The sequence below is a fragment of the Theropithecus gelada genome, chromosome 10 (genome assembly GCF_003255815.1).
Source record: "Theropithecus gelada isolate Dixy chromosome 10, Tgel_1.0, whole genome shotgun sequence".
NCBI lineage: Eukaryota > Metazoa > Chordata > Mammalia > Primates > Cercopithecidae > Theropithecus > Theropithecus gelada.
In genome coordinates, this window is record NC_037678.1 from 20,847,787 (window position 1) to 20,867,761 (window position 19,975).

At 47.4% G+C, this 19,975-nt stretch overlaps 1 protein-coding gene and 1 pseudogene across 11 annotated transcripts in view; one reads left to right on the top strand and one right to left on the bottom strand.

The window, feature by feature from the left end:
* Nucleotides 1-19,975, bottom strand: part of NF2 (neurofibromin 2) — a 100,783-nt gene that overhangs the window by 13,053 nt on the left and 67,755 nt on the right. For 5 of the 11 annotated variants that reach the window (XM_025399499.1, XM_025399498.1, XM_025399497.1 and 2 more), the window contains 7 exons: nt 19,659-19,772; nt 14,340-14,462; nt 12,816-13,033; nt 11,366-11,471; nt 7,931-8,058; nt 4,640-4,802; nt 2,883-2,927 (listed from right to left, as the gene is read on the bottom strand). The exons of 1 other annotated variant lie outside the window; for it this stretch is intronic. In XM_025399499.1, the coding sequence (XP_025255284.1) occupies nt 2,892-2,927; nt 4,640-4,802; nt 7,931-8,058; nt 11,366-11,471; nt 12,816-13,033; nt 14,340-14,462; nt 19,659-19,772 (888 nt within the window). In that variant the 3' untranslated portion in view covers nt 2,883-2,891. Of the gene's footprint in view, nt 1-2,031; nt 2,928-4,639; nt 4,803-7,930; nt 8,059-11,365; nt 11,472-12,815; nt 13,034-14,339; nt 14,463-19,658; nt 19,773-19,975 lie in introns of those variants that run through there. 5 more of the 11 variants (XM_025399495.1, XM_025399491.1, XM_025399500.1 and 2 more) reach the window with 4 other exon arrangements.
* Nucleotides 16,333-16,416, top strand: LOC112633928 (annotated as a pseudogene).

Genomic DNA, 19,975 nt, shown 5'->3' on the forward strand with positions numbered 1-19,975 from the left:
AAAAAAAAAAAAAAAAAGAATTATAGAAAAAGGAAGTGGCAGAGAAGTAGGAACCTCGGTTAATCCGACTGGATGGCCGCTCAGCATTCCTGAGGGAATGTGGTAACCCTTCATAACCTAAGGGCAAACTCCTTGAATTAGCTTCAATGTTACACAGCCCCCATGGGTACTGCTGAAATCACACAGCAGACTCTGAGACCTCTCAGTGAGGCAGAAGAGTACTGAAAGCGAGGACAAATACAATGGCCGGGCAAGATGGCTCATGTGTGTAATCCCAGCATTTTGGGAGGCTGTGGTGGGAAGATCCACTTGAGCTTAGGAGTTCGAGACCAGCCTGGACAACATGGCGAAACCCATCTTTACAAAAATAAAAATTAAAAAATCAGTCAAGCATAGTGGTAAATGCCTGTAGTCCCAGCTACTTGGGAGGCTGAGGTGGGAGGATCGCTTGAGCCCAGGAGGTTGAGGCTGTCACCAATGTGGGTGACAGAGTGAGATCCTGTCTCAACAAAACAAAACAAACAAAAAACCTCATTAAAAACAAAAGAGGCCAGGCACGGTGGCTCACTTTTATAATCCCAGCACTCTGGGAGGCAGAGTTGGGCAGATCGGTTGAGCTCAGGAGTTCAAGACCGGCCTGGGCAACATGGTGAAACCCCATCTCTACAAAAAATACAAAAATTAGTAGTCTCAGCTACTTGGGAGGCTGAGGCAGGAGGATCACTTGAGCCTGGGAGGTGGAGGTTGCAGTGAGCCAAGAACGTACCAGCGACAGAGGGAGATTGTGTCTCAAAACAAAATAAAACTAACATCAATGCAGGCTGGTTTGATCCCAGATTAGTGAGCTTTTGGACACTGGAAACTGTTCCATTCACTACCAGCTTTTGCATCTCATCCCCAGGCATTCTAGATGGAGTTCTGCCCTTGACATCTAGGTATTCCCACATCCAAGCCTAAAGCAGCACTTCTCTTCAGCTAGGCTTGTGCCAGCCAGACTGCAGCATGCACCACCCCAGAGCCACCCTAGTGCAGGCATGTGGCTGCTCATCAGTCCCGGTCACTGACCACAGGGACTGCCAAAGTCTAGAAAATGGAACGTGCACTGAACTTCATGTGCAGCAAAATTTAGTAGTGCAGCGCTATTTAATCTAGTGATGCTGAGAGAACGCTTGTCATATTAAACATCAAGTCCATGCTTTTATTAACCCTTGATTAACCCGAGTGTTTGATTAACTGCCTGGCAGCCTGCTTTAAAAACAAGTTCACATCAAGACATTAAAATGAATGAATAAATAAATGCATCCATGTATGTTCTAGGAGCAGTGCAAATTTAACTAAAAATGAAACTTCTTTTGTCTGCAGTAAAAGCTCAGTGTGAAATGACAGTCAGAATCAGGACCCTGAAGAATTTCAGCACTCTGCATCATTATAGAAGGAAGAAAGAGGAAATCACATTCGGGCTGAGCAGCACCTTCCCATGGAGGGAACACCTGGCAGCACTGGGTGAAATGCAGCGGGGTTTTCTGCTTGCCCTCGTGGTTACAAAAAGTTCAGTAAACCAAGGTGGGTCCACCTGGCTGCTCTGGGTGCTGTGAGCTGGCCTGCCCATGACAACGCTGGCCATAACTGCCCTGCTCAGAGCACGGACTGTTCTGTATCAGGGTATCAATGCCAACATGGGTATGAAAGCTGAAGAAACAGGAGCCCGCTAAATGAAAGTGTCACATACAAAACAGGGTTCATGTCATGGATTCTTGGAACCACTGATGGCTCAAGTGTACCTTTTAATAAGATCTATCAGGGACTTTAACAGCTGACCTCTCTTGAGGCTGTCATCCCTCTCTTGATGGGATAACGACCACAAGTAGGATCTATCTTATGCCAGACCTCTTTTTGGTAGGAAGGTTCCAATTAGCTTATTCTACTCTATGAGCAGAAACTGCGGGGAAGACTCCAATGGACACATCCTACGCTGCTGTCGGGTGGTGTGGAGCTTGTTGGCATGGGTACTACTGGGGATTAGGTGAGAAGTAGAGGCAGGATGTCATTTTATTATTGGGCAAAATACATTCTCTCTACTGCCTAGGCATGCTGGAAGAATAACGAACTGTTGCAGGAGAAAAGAAGCAAACATTCAGTTAATTCATTCAGCAACCAGTGACCGCTCCTCTCCGGGGTGCCATGACTGTACTGTTCCAATGTGAGTTCACTCTGACCACATCTCTGCTCAGCCTGTGGAGTGGAAGCTGAAGCAGAGGCGGCTGAGCACGGACGAACAGACAGTCCACTCCCCGTGGACTCACAAATCAGACCCCTGTGCTCTGGTTTGCTTTATTTGAAAGGAAAAGGGCTATGTACAGAAAGGGAAAGCTCTAAAGGAAAATGAGCCAGCACAGGCAACCCCTTCGCCCCACGACCAGAAGCTGGCAGGAGTGACCATGGGTCTTGAGAGGCTGTCACCGCGTAAAAGGTCTTGATCTCGAGTTACAGACACCAGTCTCAAAAGTGCCCAGATTGACCCCATTTCCATGCTAGGAGTATGCCACCAAGACAAAGGACTTATAGACACACCTGACTGGACAAGAAGCCATAACCTTCCCCAGCCCAACAATGACACGAGATGGGAAGAACGGCCGGTCCTACAGCCCCATGACATGCTCTTCGGAACGAGGCAGTCTTCTGGGGCCCTGGAGGCTGGTCTGGCTCCACAGGGCGGGTGCCTGCTTTTAGACTCAAAGCATGCTGCGGCCAGTACCCAGGCACCACCTGCCCTCGTAAGGGCTCAGTGTGGCCTGAGGACAGAGACAGGCAAGCTCATGCACGGGTTAGTATCACAGAGGGCAGTGCCATCACCACAGAGAGAGTACCTGGGAACAACCTACTTTGAGGGCTCAAATGCAGATAGGTCTTCTGCCTTGGGCTTGAGGCTAAACCAGCAAAATAAAATGAAGAAAAACAAAAACATACCCTGTGATATCAACAATGCCATAAGTGCTATCTGCAAAATGCTTGGATAGGCCTGAAATCGTGACGAGTGATCTTGTTTTAATGGCTTGGAACGGGGTCTCTCCAGCTTTCACACTGCAGGTTTCTGTGGCTGAAGGCCCTGCTCATTGCAGCCGCAGTGGAAATAGTGAGACTGTTCCGGGGACCCAGATGACAAGGCTGGGGGTAAGGGGTGAGATGGGTGTCTAAGGCAGTTCATTTAAGGGCTGACTGGCTCACTGGCTCAGTCATTGTTTTACCTCTTTCCTTAATGGCTGAGGCCTCCCTTGAACTTCTCTTTACTATTTAATAATTTTGTTTTGGAAGGGAAGCCTGGTAAATTACAGAAGCCAGAGAAAAGAAGAATGTGGAATGTGGAAATGCCTTTCCTTCTAGGTTGCACTATTAAAAGGAATTCTCTACCCAGTGCCAGTTCTGACTGGAATCGAGAGGTAAAAGTCAGGGCTGCCTGCTGTACCCAGTAACGATGGCAGGTAGAAACAGATCCCCTGGAGTTTTCAGATACAGCTTAACCACTAAAAACAGAGACAGTCCATAAAACTGGAAGCCCATTTTAAAGACTGAGGTAAAGAGTAAAAAATTAACTGCATCAGTATCACCTAAAGTCAATGGACAGTTTTATCTTTTTTTTGAGACAGAGTCTCGCTGTGTCTCCCAGACTGGAGTGCAGTCACACAATCTCGGCTCACTGCAAGCTCCACCTCCCAGGTTCACGCCATTCTCCTGCCTCAGCCTCCCGAGTAGCTGGGACTACAGGCGCCCGCCATCACGCCCGGCTAATTTTTTTGTATTTTTAGTAGAGGCGGAGTTCCACCGTGTTAGCCAGGATGGTCTCGATCTCCTGACCTCGTGATCCACCCGCCTCGGCCTCCCAAAGTGCTGGGATTACAGGCGTGAGCCACCACGCCCAGCCCAGTTTTATCTTAATAACACCTATTTTATAGGTGTTAACCTGATCCTGGGCTATCAGTTAAGAGCAGAGCATTATTTGGCAAGAGAGGACCCTTCTGCTTGGCCCGAATGAAAGAGGTATACTCTTGGGCTGATAATTAGTATGAAATTTAGCTTCTGAAACTCAACAATGCTGAAAGCTCAAAATACCAATAGAGAAAGATATGAAACCATTTGCAACATAATAAAGTCTTCTCTTTCAAAACAAAGAGGTTCTCTCCTAGACACTTCCTTTTAAGTATGAAAAAAGTTAAAAATTCAGTTTGGTGTTATAGTCCTTGCCACTTAAAGACACAACAAGACTAGAGGGAAAGTCCATTCTCAATAGCCTCCATTTCATTCTGCTTTCTCATAAAGTAAGGCAGCTCCCTGGGCATAACACCCCTTGGCTTAAAAGGGCTTTATGCTTTACTGCTAAATGATGAATCAAAACCCCTGTGTAACAGGGGTTCATTATGTCAGAGCTTTTAACACAAGCTCAACTGCCATCCAGCCAATGGGTTCCTAGTCACTGGCAGATTACATTCCCTTCCTGGCATAAGTTTAAAAATTTCCTCAACTAAGTACATACAAAAGATGCTAACAGTCTAGTGACTTGGCTACTGAGAAAACCAGATGCCAACCTCATATTTCATTAATGATGGTCCTGATCAGCAAAATACAAGAAAGAGACCCTGGGTACCTTTTTAATGGTATTGTGCTTGCTGCTGCCACCCCTGTCGGAGTTCTCATTGTGCAGAATATCCAGAGCCGTCTCCCTCTCTTTCAGTTTCAAGGCCTCGATTTCTGTCTTGAGTTCATTGAGCTGCTCCTGCAGATGCTTGCTCTTTTCCATGTATTCCACTCTGCCGGCAAGAGGGTATCATGCATCAGGGCTTGGGCGACAGTGAGACACGGCTCAGGTGCTCTGTGGCCCACAAGCTGCTTGGTGCAGGATCTAGGGTTTGAGGCCTGAGGTTCACATCTTTACTTGGCCACTCACAGGCCGTGGAGCTTAGGCTGGTCACTTAAGTGCTATGAATGTTTCCTCATCATTAAAATTGGGATAATGATCACAGGGCTGTGGTCAGGATTAAATTAAAAAAAAGTGGAGGCCAGGCATGGTGGCTCCACCTGTAATCCCAGTACTTTGGGTGGCTGAGGCAGGAGGATTGCTTGAGCCCAGGAGTTGGAGACCAGCTTGGGAAACATAGCGAGATTCTGCCTCTATTAAAAAAAAAAAAAGAAGAAGAAGAAAAAGAAAAAGAAAGAGTAGAAAAGTCCTTGGTAAATTCTCATAGGGGGCTCTACAAATACTAGCTGTCACAGACAGCTTTTCGTTCTGCACCAAAAAAAAAAAAAAATACATGAAACAAGCTTCCTGGGAACCCAGAACAATCTCCTTGTCTCAACCCTTCTTGGAGCAGTAATTCAAGTAAACTCATTTTTTTTGATAGGATCTCGCTATGCTCCCCAGGCTGGCTTTGAACCCCTGGCCTCAAAGTGCTGGGATTACAGGCACAAGCCACAGCGCCCAGCTTCACGTGATCTCTTTTGATAGGCCACATCCACAGTCCCACTTGTTCTGAGACTTCATCTAAAGATGACAGAAGCTCACTCAGAAGCTCACCCAACGCAAGGAAGAAAAGATCCCTACCCTCACCTGAGAACAGACACACTGAGTGACAGCATCTATGATGGTGAAAGTCTGGAAACGACCCACAAAGCGTCCAACTACAAGGCATGGCCAGAAAAACCGTGCAATACAAATACCAAAAACATTCCATAGGGATTGCCATGGTTAGTACAGAGACTCTGCCAATATGTGCAAGGGTAAGAAGTGCTATGGTCTGAATGTTCGTGTCTTCAAAATTCATATGTCGAAACCTAATTGCCAGCTGGGCGTGGTGGCTCATGCCTGTTAATCCCAGCACTTTGGGAGGCCAAGGTGGGTGGACCATGAGGTCAGAAGTTTGAGACCAGCCTGACCAATATGGTGAAACCCTGTCTCTACTAAAAATACAAAAGTTAGCTGGGCGTGGTAGCATGGGCCGGTAATCCCAGCTACTCAGGAGGCTGAGGCAGGAGAATCGCTTGAACCCAGGAGGCAGAGGTTACAGTGTGCTGAGATCGCACCACTGCACTCCAGCTTGGGCAACAGAGCGAGACTCTGTCTCAAAAAAAAAAAAAAAACCACAGGCGTCAGGAGATGGGGCCTTTGGGAAGTCATGAGGGTAGAGCCTCATGAATGGGATTAGTGCCCTTATAAAAGAGACTCCAGAGAGACCCTTCATCCCTTCCACTGGGTGGGCACACAGCGACAAGGGCTGACTATGAACCAGGAAGAATGCCCTCACCAGACTCCACCTCTGCCCGTGCCTTGATCTTGGCCTTTCCAGCCTCCCAAACTGTGAGAAATCAATTTCTTTCTTTCCTTTTATTTTATTTTATTTTATTTTATTTTATTTTTTTTGAGACAGGGTGTCTCTCTGTTGCCTGGGCTGGAGTGCAGTGGTATGATCTGGGCTCACTGCAACCTCTGCCTTCCAGGCTCAAGCAATCCTCCTGCCTCAGCCTCCCGAGTAGCTGGGACCACAGGCATGCGCCACCACACCCAGCTAATTTTTGTATTTTTAGTAGAAATGGGGTTTCGCCATGTTGCCCAGGCTGGTCTTGAACTCCTGGCTCAAGCGATCTGCCTGCCTTGGACTCCCAAAGTGCTGGAATTATAGGCATGAGCCACTGTGCCTGGCCAAGAAATAAATTTCTGTTGTTTATAAGCTACCTAGCCACTGGTATTTTGTTACAGTAGCCAAAACAAACTAAGATAGTAACAAAATACAAACTATAAAATAGCAGAATAGCTTCACCCTGATCCCCGATCCCAACCACATAAATATATATGTCTGGATAATGGTGAAAGGAACATGGACAGCAGATATGACAGCTAGAGGCTCTGGTTCACTGGCTACTTAGCTATACCCTCAATGTGAAAGCCCAAAGAAAAACAGCCTGGATTGTGGTTGCCCATACAGGACTCCATGGAGACACTTTCCCCAAAGGTTTTTCCTGAGGATACTACCCTTGGTAAAAGCACATGGGCTGCAGAGTCAGATGGGTGAGGGGTTTCAACCCAGGGGCTCCTCTGCATCAGCTGTGTGATGCTGGGGGAGTTCACTAAACTCTCTAAATCTGAATTCTCCCTTATAAAATGGGAACATGAAAACCTACCTTTGATGTCAGTTTGATGTTTGTCAGTTAGTAGGAATTAAATGAGACAAAAGCCAAAAACCCTGACACACAGGCACTCAATGCATGGTAGCTGCTGTGGTTGTCCTCCGGCAAGCAGTGGCAGTTAACCAACTTACCACTAGCTCTGGGAACTAGGGGCCCTTGCTTAGACTTCCTCTGCAGTGGGGATCCTTTCCTTTCCATCTCTGATCCACTTCTACCCACCATAAAGGGAAGATGGAGGGCAGTTCAGCAAAAGCTGCCATGATCAGGCCATGCTGGGGCCCTGCCCAGTGCCATCCACTGCAGCAAAGTGGCCCCACCAGCTGTCAGCTTTCCTTAGCCTTGAGCCTGAGTCTCTTCTCTAATCTTTCTTTGTTCTAGACAAGGGAACCACCGTAGATCCCAGTCACTGGAAAACTCAACTAGGAGGCGACTACAGTCCAGTAGTATAACAGCAGTTGAACTGACTCAGAGATGCTAACAACCCAGGCCTACACTTTAGGTGAGGTTTAGAGCCATCATAAACTCCAGGTCACTAGTCAAGTGTTATTTTTATTCATTCAGAATGAATGCTGATCTGTTGTCCCTTAATTTCCAATTAAGGAAATTCTTCCTCCAGCAGGTAAGAGCAGAGCAAACCTTTGTAGGAGCTAACGACAGGCTGTTTCAGCAACCCCTCACCTCTGCCCCAGCTTCCCAAGGCCCCAATCACTCACTCTGGTTCATGGCTGCCCACAGCAGGGCACAGGGGGCTACATACTTTTCTTTCTCTATCTCCATGGAAAGTCGCTTCATGTCAGTATCCTTGAAGTCGAAAGACAGGCTGTCACCAATGAGGTTGAAGCTTGGTATGTCAGGAGGCAACGGTGCTGGAATTGGGTTCATGGGCTATTAATGAGAAATTTCGGATTAGGAGCTTGGGTCATACAAGAACAGAGGGGCGCTACTGTGTTGACAACTGATCCTCCAGCAGCCACAGCGGCGATAGGCACAACTCAGGTCCTACCTCCCAATGCCACTATGAGCCCCTCCACTTCAGTCCCTCCACATTTGCCACTGCCAGGTGAACAATACCAAAGACTACAAATCCAGGAAAATCATCCCTCACCCCTCAAATCTCTAACCGTTCTTCACGCTCAGCTGAATCAAACACAAACTCCCACTCGCTTTTTCATTTAGGAAACTCCCGGGCCCTGTGAGAGGGGCTGGAGATGCAGAAAACAAGACAGCATCCTTGGCTTTGAGCAGTTGAAAGTTTTGTTCAGGAAATAGATGTGTTCACAGATCATCACTGTTAAAAAAGGTAAACACTGTAGCCAGGGAGCGAACAGAGGCTAGAAGAGATGCTGCTTTTGCTGGGATCCAAGACAGTGCCACGAGAAAGTTTGCCAGGTGGGAGGTATGGCAATGGGTGGGGGCACTGCCCAGCGAGGGTGCCAGGAGTCTGCCATACAGTGTGGAGAGGTGGGGTGGGAGATGGGCACCACCACAAAGGGCTTCACCTGCCCACCAAGGGGCTTGGGATTGGACAATGGAACCGGAGTAGGTCTTGAAGCAGAGGTGGTGTAGTTTTTTTTGTTTTTTGTTTCTGACTTTCATCCCAGAACAAAGGGTCATCTAAAGAGGGCCCCAATCTAGCTCCCTGGCTTCTCCTACTATTTGCCCTACTAAGTCACAGTCAGTATTGTTTATTAACCCCTGGACTACTGCCTTCCCATCTCTGTACCCCTGCCTATCCCATTTCTCCTCCCTATGCTCCATCGCTCTTTCAAGGCCCTTCTCAAACACCATGATCTCTCACCAAAGCCTTTCTAGCCCCTCCCAGCCAGCCGGCAACCCTTTTCTTTACTGTCCCTTAATGCTGTGTTTACAGTTCTCTAATGGTTCTTCTGCAATTCCACCCTGTAAAAGATTTCTTTTTGGCTGTATCTTCTTTCTACTATTTGCAAGTTTCCTGCAAACAATCTGCCTCTTTTTCATCCTTGGATCCCGTACTGAGTCTAGGACACTGTCTGGGAAAGAGCAGAGGCTTGGAACATTCATTTGAGACATTCTCAAGGCCTGAGGCAGACTGAGTCTGCAAGGGTGCTGAGAGACAGCTCCTGGGGTGCCAGGGATGTCCTGTTTTCTGATCTGGGTGCTGGGTACATAGGTATGTTCAGTTTGTGAAAATTCTTCAAGCTGTACAGTTGTAATCTGGGCACTTCTCTACATGTATGTTATACTTCATAAAAATTTCCAGCAAAAACCAGTACTAGTTGCTGCACCATCAGTGAGAGCATGAACTGGTACAACTTCTTTGAAGAGTATCAAAATTGAAAATTTGACCCCACGGTTCTATTATTAGAATTTATTCTACCAATAGAATAAAGATTTGTGTTCAGGGATATTCAGTGCCATTTTGTTCAAAATTGCAAAAGAAAACAGACTAAATACTCATCCGTGAGGGACTGGTTAAATGAACTGCAATCCATCCACACAACAAAACATGATTAAAAAGCTGATATGGATGATCTCCTCCAGGATTGACTGCTAAGAGGAGAGAGCAGTTACAGCAGTGTATAAGCTTTGCTCCAGTGTATATTTTAAAAACAACACATAGAGGTTGGGCACAGTGGCTCATGCCTATAATCCCAGCACTTTGGGAAGCTGAGGCAGGCAGATCACTTAAGCTCTGAAGTTTGAGACCAGCTGGGGCAATATGGCAAAACCCTGTCCCTACCAAAAAAAAAAAAAAAATTAGCTGGGCGTGGTGGCACATGCCTGTGGTCCCAGCTACTCAGGAGACTGGGGCGGGAGGATCGCTTGAGCCTACCAGGCGGAGGTTGCAGTGAGCCGAGATTCTGCCACTGCATTCCAGCCTGGGTGACAGAGTAAATAAAACTCTCTCTCTCTCAAAAAATAATAATAATAATAAACAAAATAAAAAATAAAAACAAAACACACATCTCAGGTGTTCAGCCCAGCTGAGTGCTCAGACGACTCCAGTCCCAGCTACCATCTGACTGTGACCACCAGAGAGATCCCCAGCAAGGATCTCTGTCTGGCCCAGTCAACCCAACAAGCCACCAGAGGTATAATAAAGGGTTGTTTCGGCCACACAGTTGGCTTGGGTGGGTTGTTACATAGTAACAGAGAACCAGGATATACAGCAACAGCAAACTGCTTACGTTTTCCCCACCTCAAACCCTGGGCAGCTTGTGGCTCTGGTGCCCTGTGTGCATCTGGGTCATGTATGTGCCTGTACCATGTGCTTGAATGTAAGTATGGGTACGTGTGTGTGTCCGTGCTGTGTATGTGTATGTGCCATGTGCATGAATATATATATGTATGGGTACATGTGTGTGTCTGTGCTGTGTGTATGGATGTGCCATGTAGATGACTGTGCTGTGTGTGAGTCTGGGCCATGTGTGTGCATCTGTGCCCTCACCCTAAATACCCTATGTTCTCTTCTCTACCTGGCTACTTCCTGCTCCCCCTTCAAGCATCAGTGTAGACACCATATTGAGCCTCTCCTGCCCCTCCAGGCTGGGCTGTGTCCTCCTCCTCTAGGCACCTGTGCACCCTGAGAACACCTGTCAGGACAGAGACTTCCAACTGTGTGGCACTACGTGGATACTGAACAAATACGCAAAAAAACAAAAATAAATAAAATGCCAAACTGAATGCACAGAAGAAAGGAGGGAAAGAGGTTTCTATTCATTTTGTGACCCCATTTAATGGAAGTCTGCCTCTGTGTCCCCAAACTGAGAGTGGCTGCTCGTTCTTGCATGGCAGTAATTCACTCTGAGGTGTACAGCCAATCCCTTCCCAGAACTATAATTATGATATATGGTATATACTGATAGTTGAAGATTACATTCAGCTCAGCATTAAGAGGCAAGAGAGCAAATTCACTTGAGGATGATTTGGGACTATATTACTTAGAACAAGAAAAACATTCCAGAGCTGGAAAAGGCCCTGTTGCCTGTTATCCAGGCAACCAAAGAGACAACTAACTAGTCCAAAGCCAAATGGCAGACCAGGATGTTCTACCCGGTCCCTAACTGCAGGCTCTCTGCATCTCTCATCCTGCCATGTGTTTGCTTGAATGGTCACCCTGAAGGCACCGCCAGATGAACTGAAGGGCTGGGAGGAAAGAGAACATCACCCACCAGGACTAAGGCGGCCCCAGCTGGTGGCCCCCCAGGCTCACCGGGTACGTGGGCTTGGTGGCAATCTCCAGGAGCTTCTGCTTGGCTCTTCGCTCTGCCTCGCGTGCTTCCTGCAGGTCCTGCTTCAGCTGATCTGCCTCTTTGGCCCTGCAAGGAAAGGATGAGATGTCAGCTTCACAGAAGAGGGCAGGTGGTGGGAAAAGACCCCACACCACCCCGGCAGAGGAGGGACCTGGCCTAACCCTGAGGATGGCACCTGAAGAAGTGAAAAAGGACAGTGAGACAGGGACATTTACATGAAATCAGAACTTACAAAGCAAGGACAACATTCCTGAGATTTTGCATTTGAGCTGGTAAATCTAAACTGGAAGAGCAGGAAAACTGAGAGAAACCAGACCTTCCACAGCCAGGAGACGGAGGAGCTGGAGGGGCACCAGCAGCTTTCTCTGCTTTGTTTTTGGGTGAGAGTGAGCTGGGCAAAGGAAGAGCCCAGAGGATCAAAGTTCTTATATTGGATCACAAAGGGCAGAATATACGAGAACTGCATCTTCACAGCCTCTGGATAAAACACTGGTGGGCCTTGTGCCCACTTTCTCCAGCAGGAAGATGAGCCCCGTCACTGAGGGCACCCGCACCCTGGTGCAGATCGTCACCCTATGGGGCTCAGGGTGGACACGGCATGTGAGGCCTGGCCCGACCTGCACCACGCACAGCGAGTGTGACCCGCATACAGCAAGGGGCCTGAAGCAGGGCAGGCAAAAGGGAACCATATTCCCAGAACAACATGCAAAGAGTGGTGAGGAAAACTGTAGTGACTGCACCTTGGTAGCTAAAAGCCAAATTCAAGTGCTCCAAATCAACAGAGCCAAAAGCTGTAGGGAATGTGTCAGTGTTTATCTGAAGGCTACAGGCCTATGATAGTCTTTCAAAAGTACAGACAAAAGTACAGACAAAAGTACAGAACATCCTTCAACCTGGCCATGAGTGGGACGTCCCAGTCACAGAGACCATCCTAGCCCCCCTTCCCCATGTGCCAAGGAAGGCTGGGGAATGCAGGCACTAGTTCCCCTTTAAAGGTGAGCAGCTGCTGTTCTCCTGCAGACCCACCGAATGAAAGCAGAAAAGAACCACGTTTTGTTTTTGGTTTTTTTATGCACAAAGAGCCTCCTCACATCTCTTTAGCTGAAAGCGGTCTGTGGATATGCTCAGGGGTCTTCCTGCACATACGGCCATCAGAGAGACAGGGACTTATCAAAGAGACACAACAGAGGGGCCCACCTAGCAGGAGAACTGAGTTCCTGTGCCCAACCAGTAGCGCCAACCCCAAAATGGATGAAGCACCAGTCACCATCAGCCAAGGAGGAGCCTCCCCCCGCCCAGAAGATGGGGAAGCAGCTTGAGGACAGCTGCTGTAGAGCTCAGCCTCAGGGAAGGCTGGTGTGCGGCCCTTCGCCAGCCTCCTCACCAGTCTGGTGCCCAGTGCCCCCTCACCTCCTCTCTGACTCCTCAGCCATCTTCAGTGCCAGCACCTCGGCTTCCAGCACCTTCTGCTCCATCAGGCGCTTCTCCTCCTCCGTGCGAATGGCTGTGGCCTTGATGCGTTGCATTTCCTGCTCAGCCTCTGCGGCCTTCTGGGCCAGAAGTTTTGCCTCCTCCTCAGTGATCTGGGCCTTTTCAGCCAAAAGGTCGGCTGTCTCCTCAGACCGCATCTGGAGGGCACGGTGCTCTTAGCTGAAGCCGGATCATATGTTATTCTCCCGCCCAGATCTGCCTTGAACACTGAGATGCGACAAACCAGAGTCTCGGACTCCTGGGGTCCTGCTGCTGAGTGCCCTCCATGACTCTCTGACAAGAGATGACAAGCCCCATTCCCCAGCTTTTCAGAAGGGTCCTTTGGGCTGCACCCATGGGGAGTAACAAGAGCACCTTCTCTGAGTACCCACTTCAGCCCAGGCTTCTGCTGCATGTGGAGAAAAACAACTTAAACTCTGCTCTTTCCCTTTAAATCAGTGGTTCGAACCAGAGGAGCTTTTTGCCCCCTGCAAGAGACATGTGGCAGGCCGGGCACGGTGGCTCACGCCTATAATCCCAGCACTTTGGGAGGCCAAAGCGGACGGATCACCTGAGGTCAGGAGTTCAAGACCAGTCTGGCTAACATGGTGAAAACCCATTTCTACTAAAAATACAAAAAATGAGCCGGGTGTGGTGGCAGGTGCCTGTAATCCCAGCTACTCAGGAGCCTGAGGCAGGAGAATCACTTGAACCCGGGAGGTGGAGGTTGCAGTGAGCTGAGATCATGCCATTGCACTCCAGTTTGGGCAACAAGAGCGAAACTCCATCTCAGAAGAAAAAAAAAGTATGGCTGGGCGCAGTGGCTCACACCTATAATCATAGCACTTTGGGAGGTTGAGGCAGGCAGATCACGAGGTCAGGAATTCAAAACCAGCCTGACCAACATGGTGAAACTTTGTCTCTACTAAAAATACAAAAATTAGCTGGGCATGGTGGCATGTGACTGTAATCCCAGCCGCTCGGGAGACTGAGGCAGGAGAATCGCTTGAACCTGGGAGGCGAAGATTGCAGTAAGCCAAGATCGTGCCACTGTGCACTCCAGCCTATGCAACAGAGCAAGACTCCGTCTCTCAAAAAAAAAGAGACATACGGCAATGTCTGAAGATGTTTTGGATTGTTACAAATGGAGGGTGAGGTGCTGCTACTGGGATCTAGTGCCTACAGCAAAGGATGGTCAGCCCCAAATGTCAGTAGTGCACAGGCTGAGAAGCCCTGCTGTAAAGGCAACCTCGTGGTGAAAGTGGAATTTGGCTGCACATAAGCTCAAACTAAATCTGCTTCTGCCAACACAGGTGGAAAGAAAAGGCACTGATATTTTTTAAAGCTGAAATTAAGTCTTTCAAAGCAAACGCTGCTAACTCATGGTCTTCAGGAGGCCGAGCTCCAGAAAAGCCAAGGAAGCCCCCAGGTAGCCTCCTGGAACCCCGGCCCCTCAGAAATCACCAGTGCTTCGTTGGCCATTGTTGCTTCTTCTTTCATCTGCAGCAGCCTCCTCTCCAACTCATCCCTCGTGCGTTCAGCCTCCTCCCTCATCTGCTTCTCTCGAGCGAGGCGCTGCCGCTCCATCTGCGGGGGGTGAAGAAAAAGTCACTGAATCACAGGGCTCGAGACCTAGGGTGCCCAAAGATGCCCCATCTCCAGAGTCTCCCCTTTTGGGACCTTTTTCCTTCCCTTTCCTTTAGGTAACCAGGGTCATTCTTATTGCTCCCCACCCCATTCTTCTAAACCAGTTGCAGAGTTGAAAGCTGAGCCACTTGAAAAAAATTCTAGTAGTGAATGAACAAACGAAAAACCAAACCGAGTCTCGACCTGGATAGAAAGAGGCATTCTTTTTTTTTTTTTTTGAGACAGAGTCTTCCTCTGTCGCCCAGGTTGGAGTGCAGTGGCATGACCTCGACTCACTGCAACCTCTGCCTCCCAGGTTCAATCAATTCTCCTGCCTCAGCCTCTCGAGTAGCTGGGACTGTAGGCGCCTGCAACCATGCCTGGCTAATTTTTGTATTTTTTAGTAGAAACAAGGTTTCACCATATTGGCCAGGCTGGTCTTGAACTCCTGACCTTGTGATCCACCCGCCTTGGCCTCCCAAAGTGCTGGATTTACAGGCATGAGCCACCGTGCCTGGCATTCTTATACATGGTGCACTGAAATGGCTACCTTGCCAATGCTGCTTTTTGTTGGGAAACCTCAGGTGGCTCTGCCCTGTGGCTGATGGGACACAATGCAGGACCTCCTCCCTCAGATAGAGCCCCAGAAATATGCAGCTTTCTCATCTGGGCAGGCAAGTCATCTCACCATTTCTAATCCACATTGACCCCTCTCACATCTCTGATTTCATCAACAATAGCTCCACTCTTGCCTCTGACCCACAGAGAAGATGGAATCATTCTACGTGATGCATCAATAGTTCACACATTGTATTTCACAGGGGGGAGCTGCAACAGCCACAGCACAGACTTGCACAGCCTCATGCAGAGACAACTCCTGAGCCAGGCCTATGACAGGAGGGAGCCAGGCAGGGAACACAGCCCCCTGTCCTTAAGGCAACAGTACAAAGCCACCACTACCTCCCTTGCCTTCTGGATCACTGCATTAATTGGACCACATGCTGAGCTTAATAAGGGGAACAAGTACAAGACAGTGCCATTCCTCTGTGATCCTGGGGTACTAACTGAGTTCAGAAAGCAGAATCCAGAAGTGGCCACTGCATTATTTTCTGCCTTAAATAATTTAAAGCACATTTAATTACTTCTTGCTTCAATCTTATCCCACACTCTGGTCATACAAGGTTTCTAAGACTGCTGCTTTTTCTAAATCCTAAGTCCAAAAAAAAAAAAAAATATATATATATATATATACACACACACACACACACACACACACATATTATACACACATATACATACATTGGAGCTTGAAAAGATAATGCAAAGACAAGCAATAAAACGGTGAAAGTTGTTCTCCAATTTTCTTGCAAGTCAGTGAAAAGCTTGGCCAATTTGTTCTCTAATTTCCATCATATTACAATTTCCATAAGGTGGCTTACTACATATCTATCTTTTTTTTTTTTTATGCTTTAAGTTCTAGGGTACATGTGCACAATGTGCAGGTTTGTTACATATGTATACATGTGTCATGTTGGTGTGCTGCACCCATTAACTCGTCATTTACATTAGGTATATCTCCTAATGCTATCCCTCCCCACTTCCCCCTATAATTCTTAAAGAAAGAGAGAAGAGAAGAGAAGAGAAGAGAAAAGAAGACAAGACAAGAGAAGAGAGCCCAGTCAGGCCAGGCAGGCACAGCAGCTCATGCCTGTCTTCCTAGCACTTTGGGGGGCCAAAGCGGGAGGAATGCTTGAGCCCAGGAGTTTGAGATCAGCCTGGGTAACATAGAAAGACCTGATCTCTACAAAACAATTAAAATTAACTAGGTGTGAAGACTATACTTTCAGGGATCATTTCTATAGTTGGTTACTAGAGAAGTTTCTCTGAACGTGTAGAGCACCAAATAGAAAGCTGAAACTGGATCCTTTCCTTACTCCTTATACGAAAATTAATTCAAGATGGATTAGAGACTTAAATGTTAGACCTAATACCATAAAAACCCTAGAGGAAAACCTAGGTAGTACCATTCAGAACATAGGCATGGGCAAAGACTTCATGTCTAAAACACCAAAAGCAACGGCAGCAAAAGCCAAAATTGACAAATGGGATCTAATTAAACTAAAAAGCTTCTGCACAGCAAAAGAAACTACCATCAGAGTGAACAGGCAACCTACAGAATGGGAGAAAATTTTTGCAATCTACTCATCTGACAAAGGGCTAATATCCAGAACCTACAAAGAACTCAAACAAATTTACAAGAAAAAAACAAACAACCCCATCAAAAAGTGGGCAAAGGATATGAACAGACAGTTCTCAAAAGAAGACATTCATACAGCCAACAGACACATGAAAAAATGCTCATCATCACTGGCCATCAGAGAAATGCAAATCAAAACCACAATGAGATACCATCTCACACCAGTTAGAATGGCAATCATTAAAAAGTCAGGAAACAACAGATGCTGGAGAGGATGTGGAGAAATAGGAACACTTTTACACTGTTGGTGGGACTGTAAACTAGTTCAACCATTATGGAAAACAGTATGGTGATTCCTCAAGGATCTAGAACTAGATGTACCATATGACCCAGCCATCCCATTACTGGGTATATACCCAAAGGATTATAAATCTTGCTGCTATAAAGACACATGCACACGTATGTTCATTGCGGCACTATTCACAATAGCAAAGACTTGGAATCAACCCAAATGTCCATCAGTGACAGACTGGATTAAGAAAATGTGGCACATATACACCATGGAATACTATGCAGCCATAAAAAAGGATGAGTTTGTGTCCTTTGTAGGGACATGGATGCAGCTGGAAACCATCATTCTTAGCAAACTATCACAAGAACAGAAAACCAAACACCGTATGTTCTCACTCATAGGTGGGAACTGAACAATGAGATCACTTGGACTCGGGAAGGGGGACATCACACACCGGGGCCTATCATGGGGAGGGGGGAGGGGGGAGGGATTGCATTGGGAGTTATACCTGATGTAAATGACGAGTTGATGGGTGCAGCACAGCAACATGGCACAAGTATACATATGTAACAAACCTGCACGTTATGCACATGTACCCTAGAACTTAAAGTATAATAATTAAAAAAAAAAAAAAAAAATTAACTAGGTGTGGTAGCATGCACTTGTAGTCCCAGCTACTTGAGGGGCTGAGGCAGAAGGATTGTTCAAGCCCAGGAGCTCGAGGTTACAGTGAGCTATGATGGCACTACTGCACTCCAGTCTTGGTGACAGAACAAGACCCAGTCTCTTATTTAAAAAAAAAAAAAAAAAAGGTCAGGTAATCTCCTTCAGTTCTTGGCTCTGTACTTTCCCGGAGACCTCCACCCCAATATAAAGGACCTCCTATTCACAAAATCAGTTTGCTGCTTACAAAGACTGTAAGGTGTAATATACATCCCTTCATCTGAGATGGAGAAGGTACATCATTAGTTTCACCTGATGGATGAGAAAACTGAGGTCTGGAAGGTAAGTCATTGACTTAGTCACATTCTAAATTTCAGATCTGGGCCGGGCGCAGTGGCTCAAGCCTGTAATCCCAGCACTTTGGGAGGCCGAGACGGGCGGATCACGAGGTCAGGAGATCGAGACCATCCTGGCTAACACGGTGAAACCCCGTCTCTACTAAAAAATACAAAAAACTAGCCGGGCGAGGTGGCGGCGCCTGTGGTCCCAGCTCCTCGGGAGGCTGAGGCAGGAGAATGGCGGGAACCTGGGCGGCGGAGCTTGCAGTGAGCTGAGATCCGGCCACTGCACTCCAGCCTGGGCGACACAGCGAGACTCCGTCTCAAAAAAAAAAAAAAAAAAAAAAATTTCAGATCTGGCTCCAAGGTCAGTGTCTGTCCACCTATCTGTGGTTGCCCAGATGCCAGTTTTGTGGCTCTGCTGTGCTGTAGGCAGTGCCGATCGCAGTGTTCCTGCTATTCTCTGCCGGGGCCCACAGGCTACATATTCCTTGACACTTTCAGATTTCTTACTTCTAAGCTTTGCTCTGCTAAGAAAAAGGTCAAAGAGAGCTCTCCTCCTTCTTCTTATTTATTTATTTTGGTATTTTGTTTTGCTTCTGTTTTGAAACAGGGTCTTGCTTGGTCACCCAGGCTGGAATGTAGTGGTGCAATCATAGCTCACTGCAGCCTCAAATTCCTAGGCAAGTGATCCTCCTGCGTTGGCCTCCCAAAGTGCTGGAGTTATAGGGATGAGCCACTGCCAAGAGCTCTTCATGAAACTGCCACTATGACCCCATGCTGGCTCAGTAGGATTTCTTTGTCCAACAAATCCATCCCATCACCCCCAAAGCATCCCAAACAACACATCTGTGGCCTGCCACCTCAGAAAGCAAAGAGATGAAGAGCTGGAAGCACACTGGGCATTTCACTCTAAATCCTAGGGCTGGAAGCCAGCCTCTCCAATGTATCAAAATCAGAAAGGTGCACACAGACTAATTATTACACCTCTGAGCTTGCAAGTCCTGAGGGCAGCCAACTGCAGCCGCTGCTACTCTATCTAGTAGTTCATCCAAAAACACAACTGATATTCTCAGCAGTAAGGCCCAAATTAGTTGTGTGGATTTCCATGAGTAGAGAAGGTTTATGAGTAGAAAACAATGATGCAGATCATCCAGTCTGCTGATAGGTGCTCCTGCCACCTCCTGGGGCAGGTGACATGCCATGAGGTCTCACCTGCAGTGGGGAATTGCGGCCAGAGTCAAATTAGCATTCCAGCGGCAAGCACTGAAATGCCACCCTGCATTCTATCACCATCTAATTAGAAAAGGAGAAGGCTGCACAAGGAGGCAGACAGGCAAAAAAAGCAAGCTAGCTAGCTAGCTGGACGGATAGATGCATGCACTCTTGGCTATTTTGTCCCAAACCGGTGTTAATCACACTTAATTTCTCCAAGTGTAGAAATTACTAGAGATATTTCTTTTAGATATGCTATTAGGGTTTATTCCTCATTTCCAGAGCTGACATCCCACCAGGTAGGCATCAGCAAATGAAGATCCAACAGGGATAAAACAAGAGCAGGTATGTCCATGGCCAAAAGACTCCTGCGAGCCCACAACCACTCCTCACCTCCCAGGCCAGGACTGATCACACAGTGACATCATCAGTTAAAACAAGGTCATGCTCACCTGCTTTCTAGCCTTCTCCTCCCTGGCCTGGGCTTTCATCTGCTGAACTTCCAAAGAATCGGCTTTCCTCCTCCTCATAAATAGATCATGGTTCCCGATACATAGCTGGAGAATCTGTGGCCACAGAAGCAGACAAAAAGGTTAATATCCACAAATTTACTTCACTGCCTGCCGGCTCACTAGTGCTATAGCAGTTTGAGCTCTTGCAGGTAGCAGTAAACGTGAAGATGAACGCATGGAGTGAAACACTAACGCCCTGCTAGCGGCCTCTAGTGCTCTCAGCTGTGGAAACATGCAAAATGAAGGTGCCTCAGATA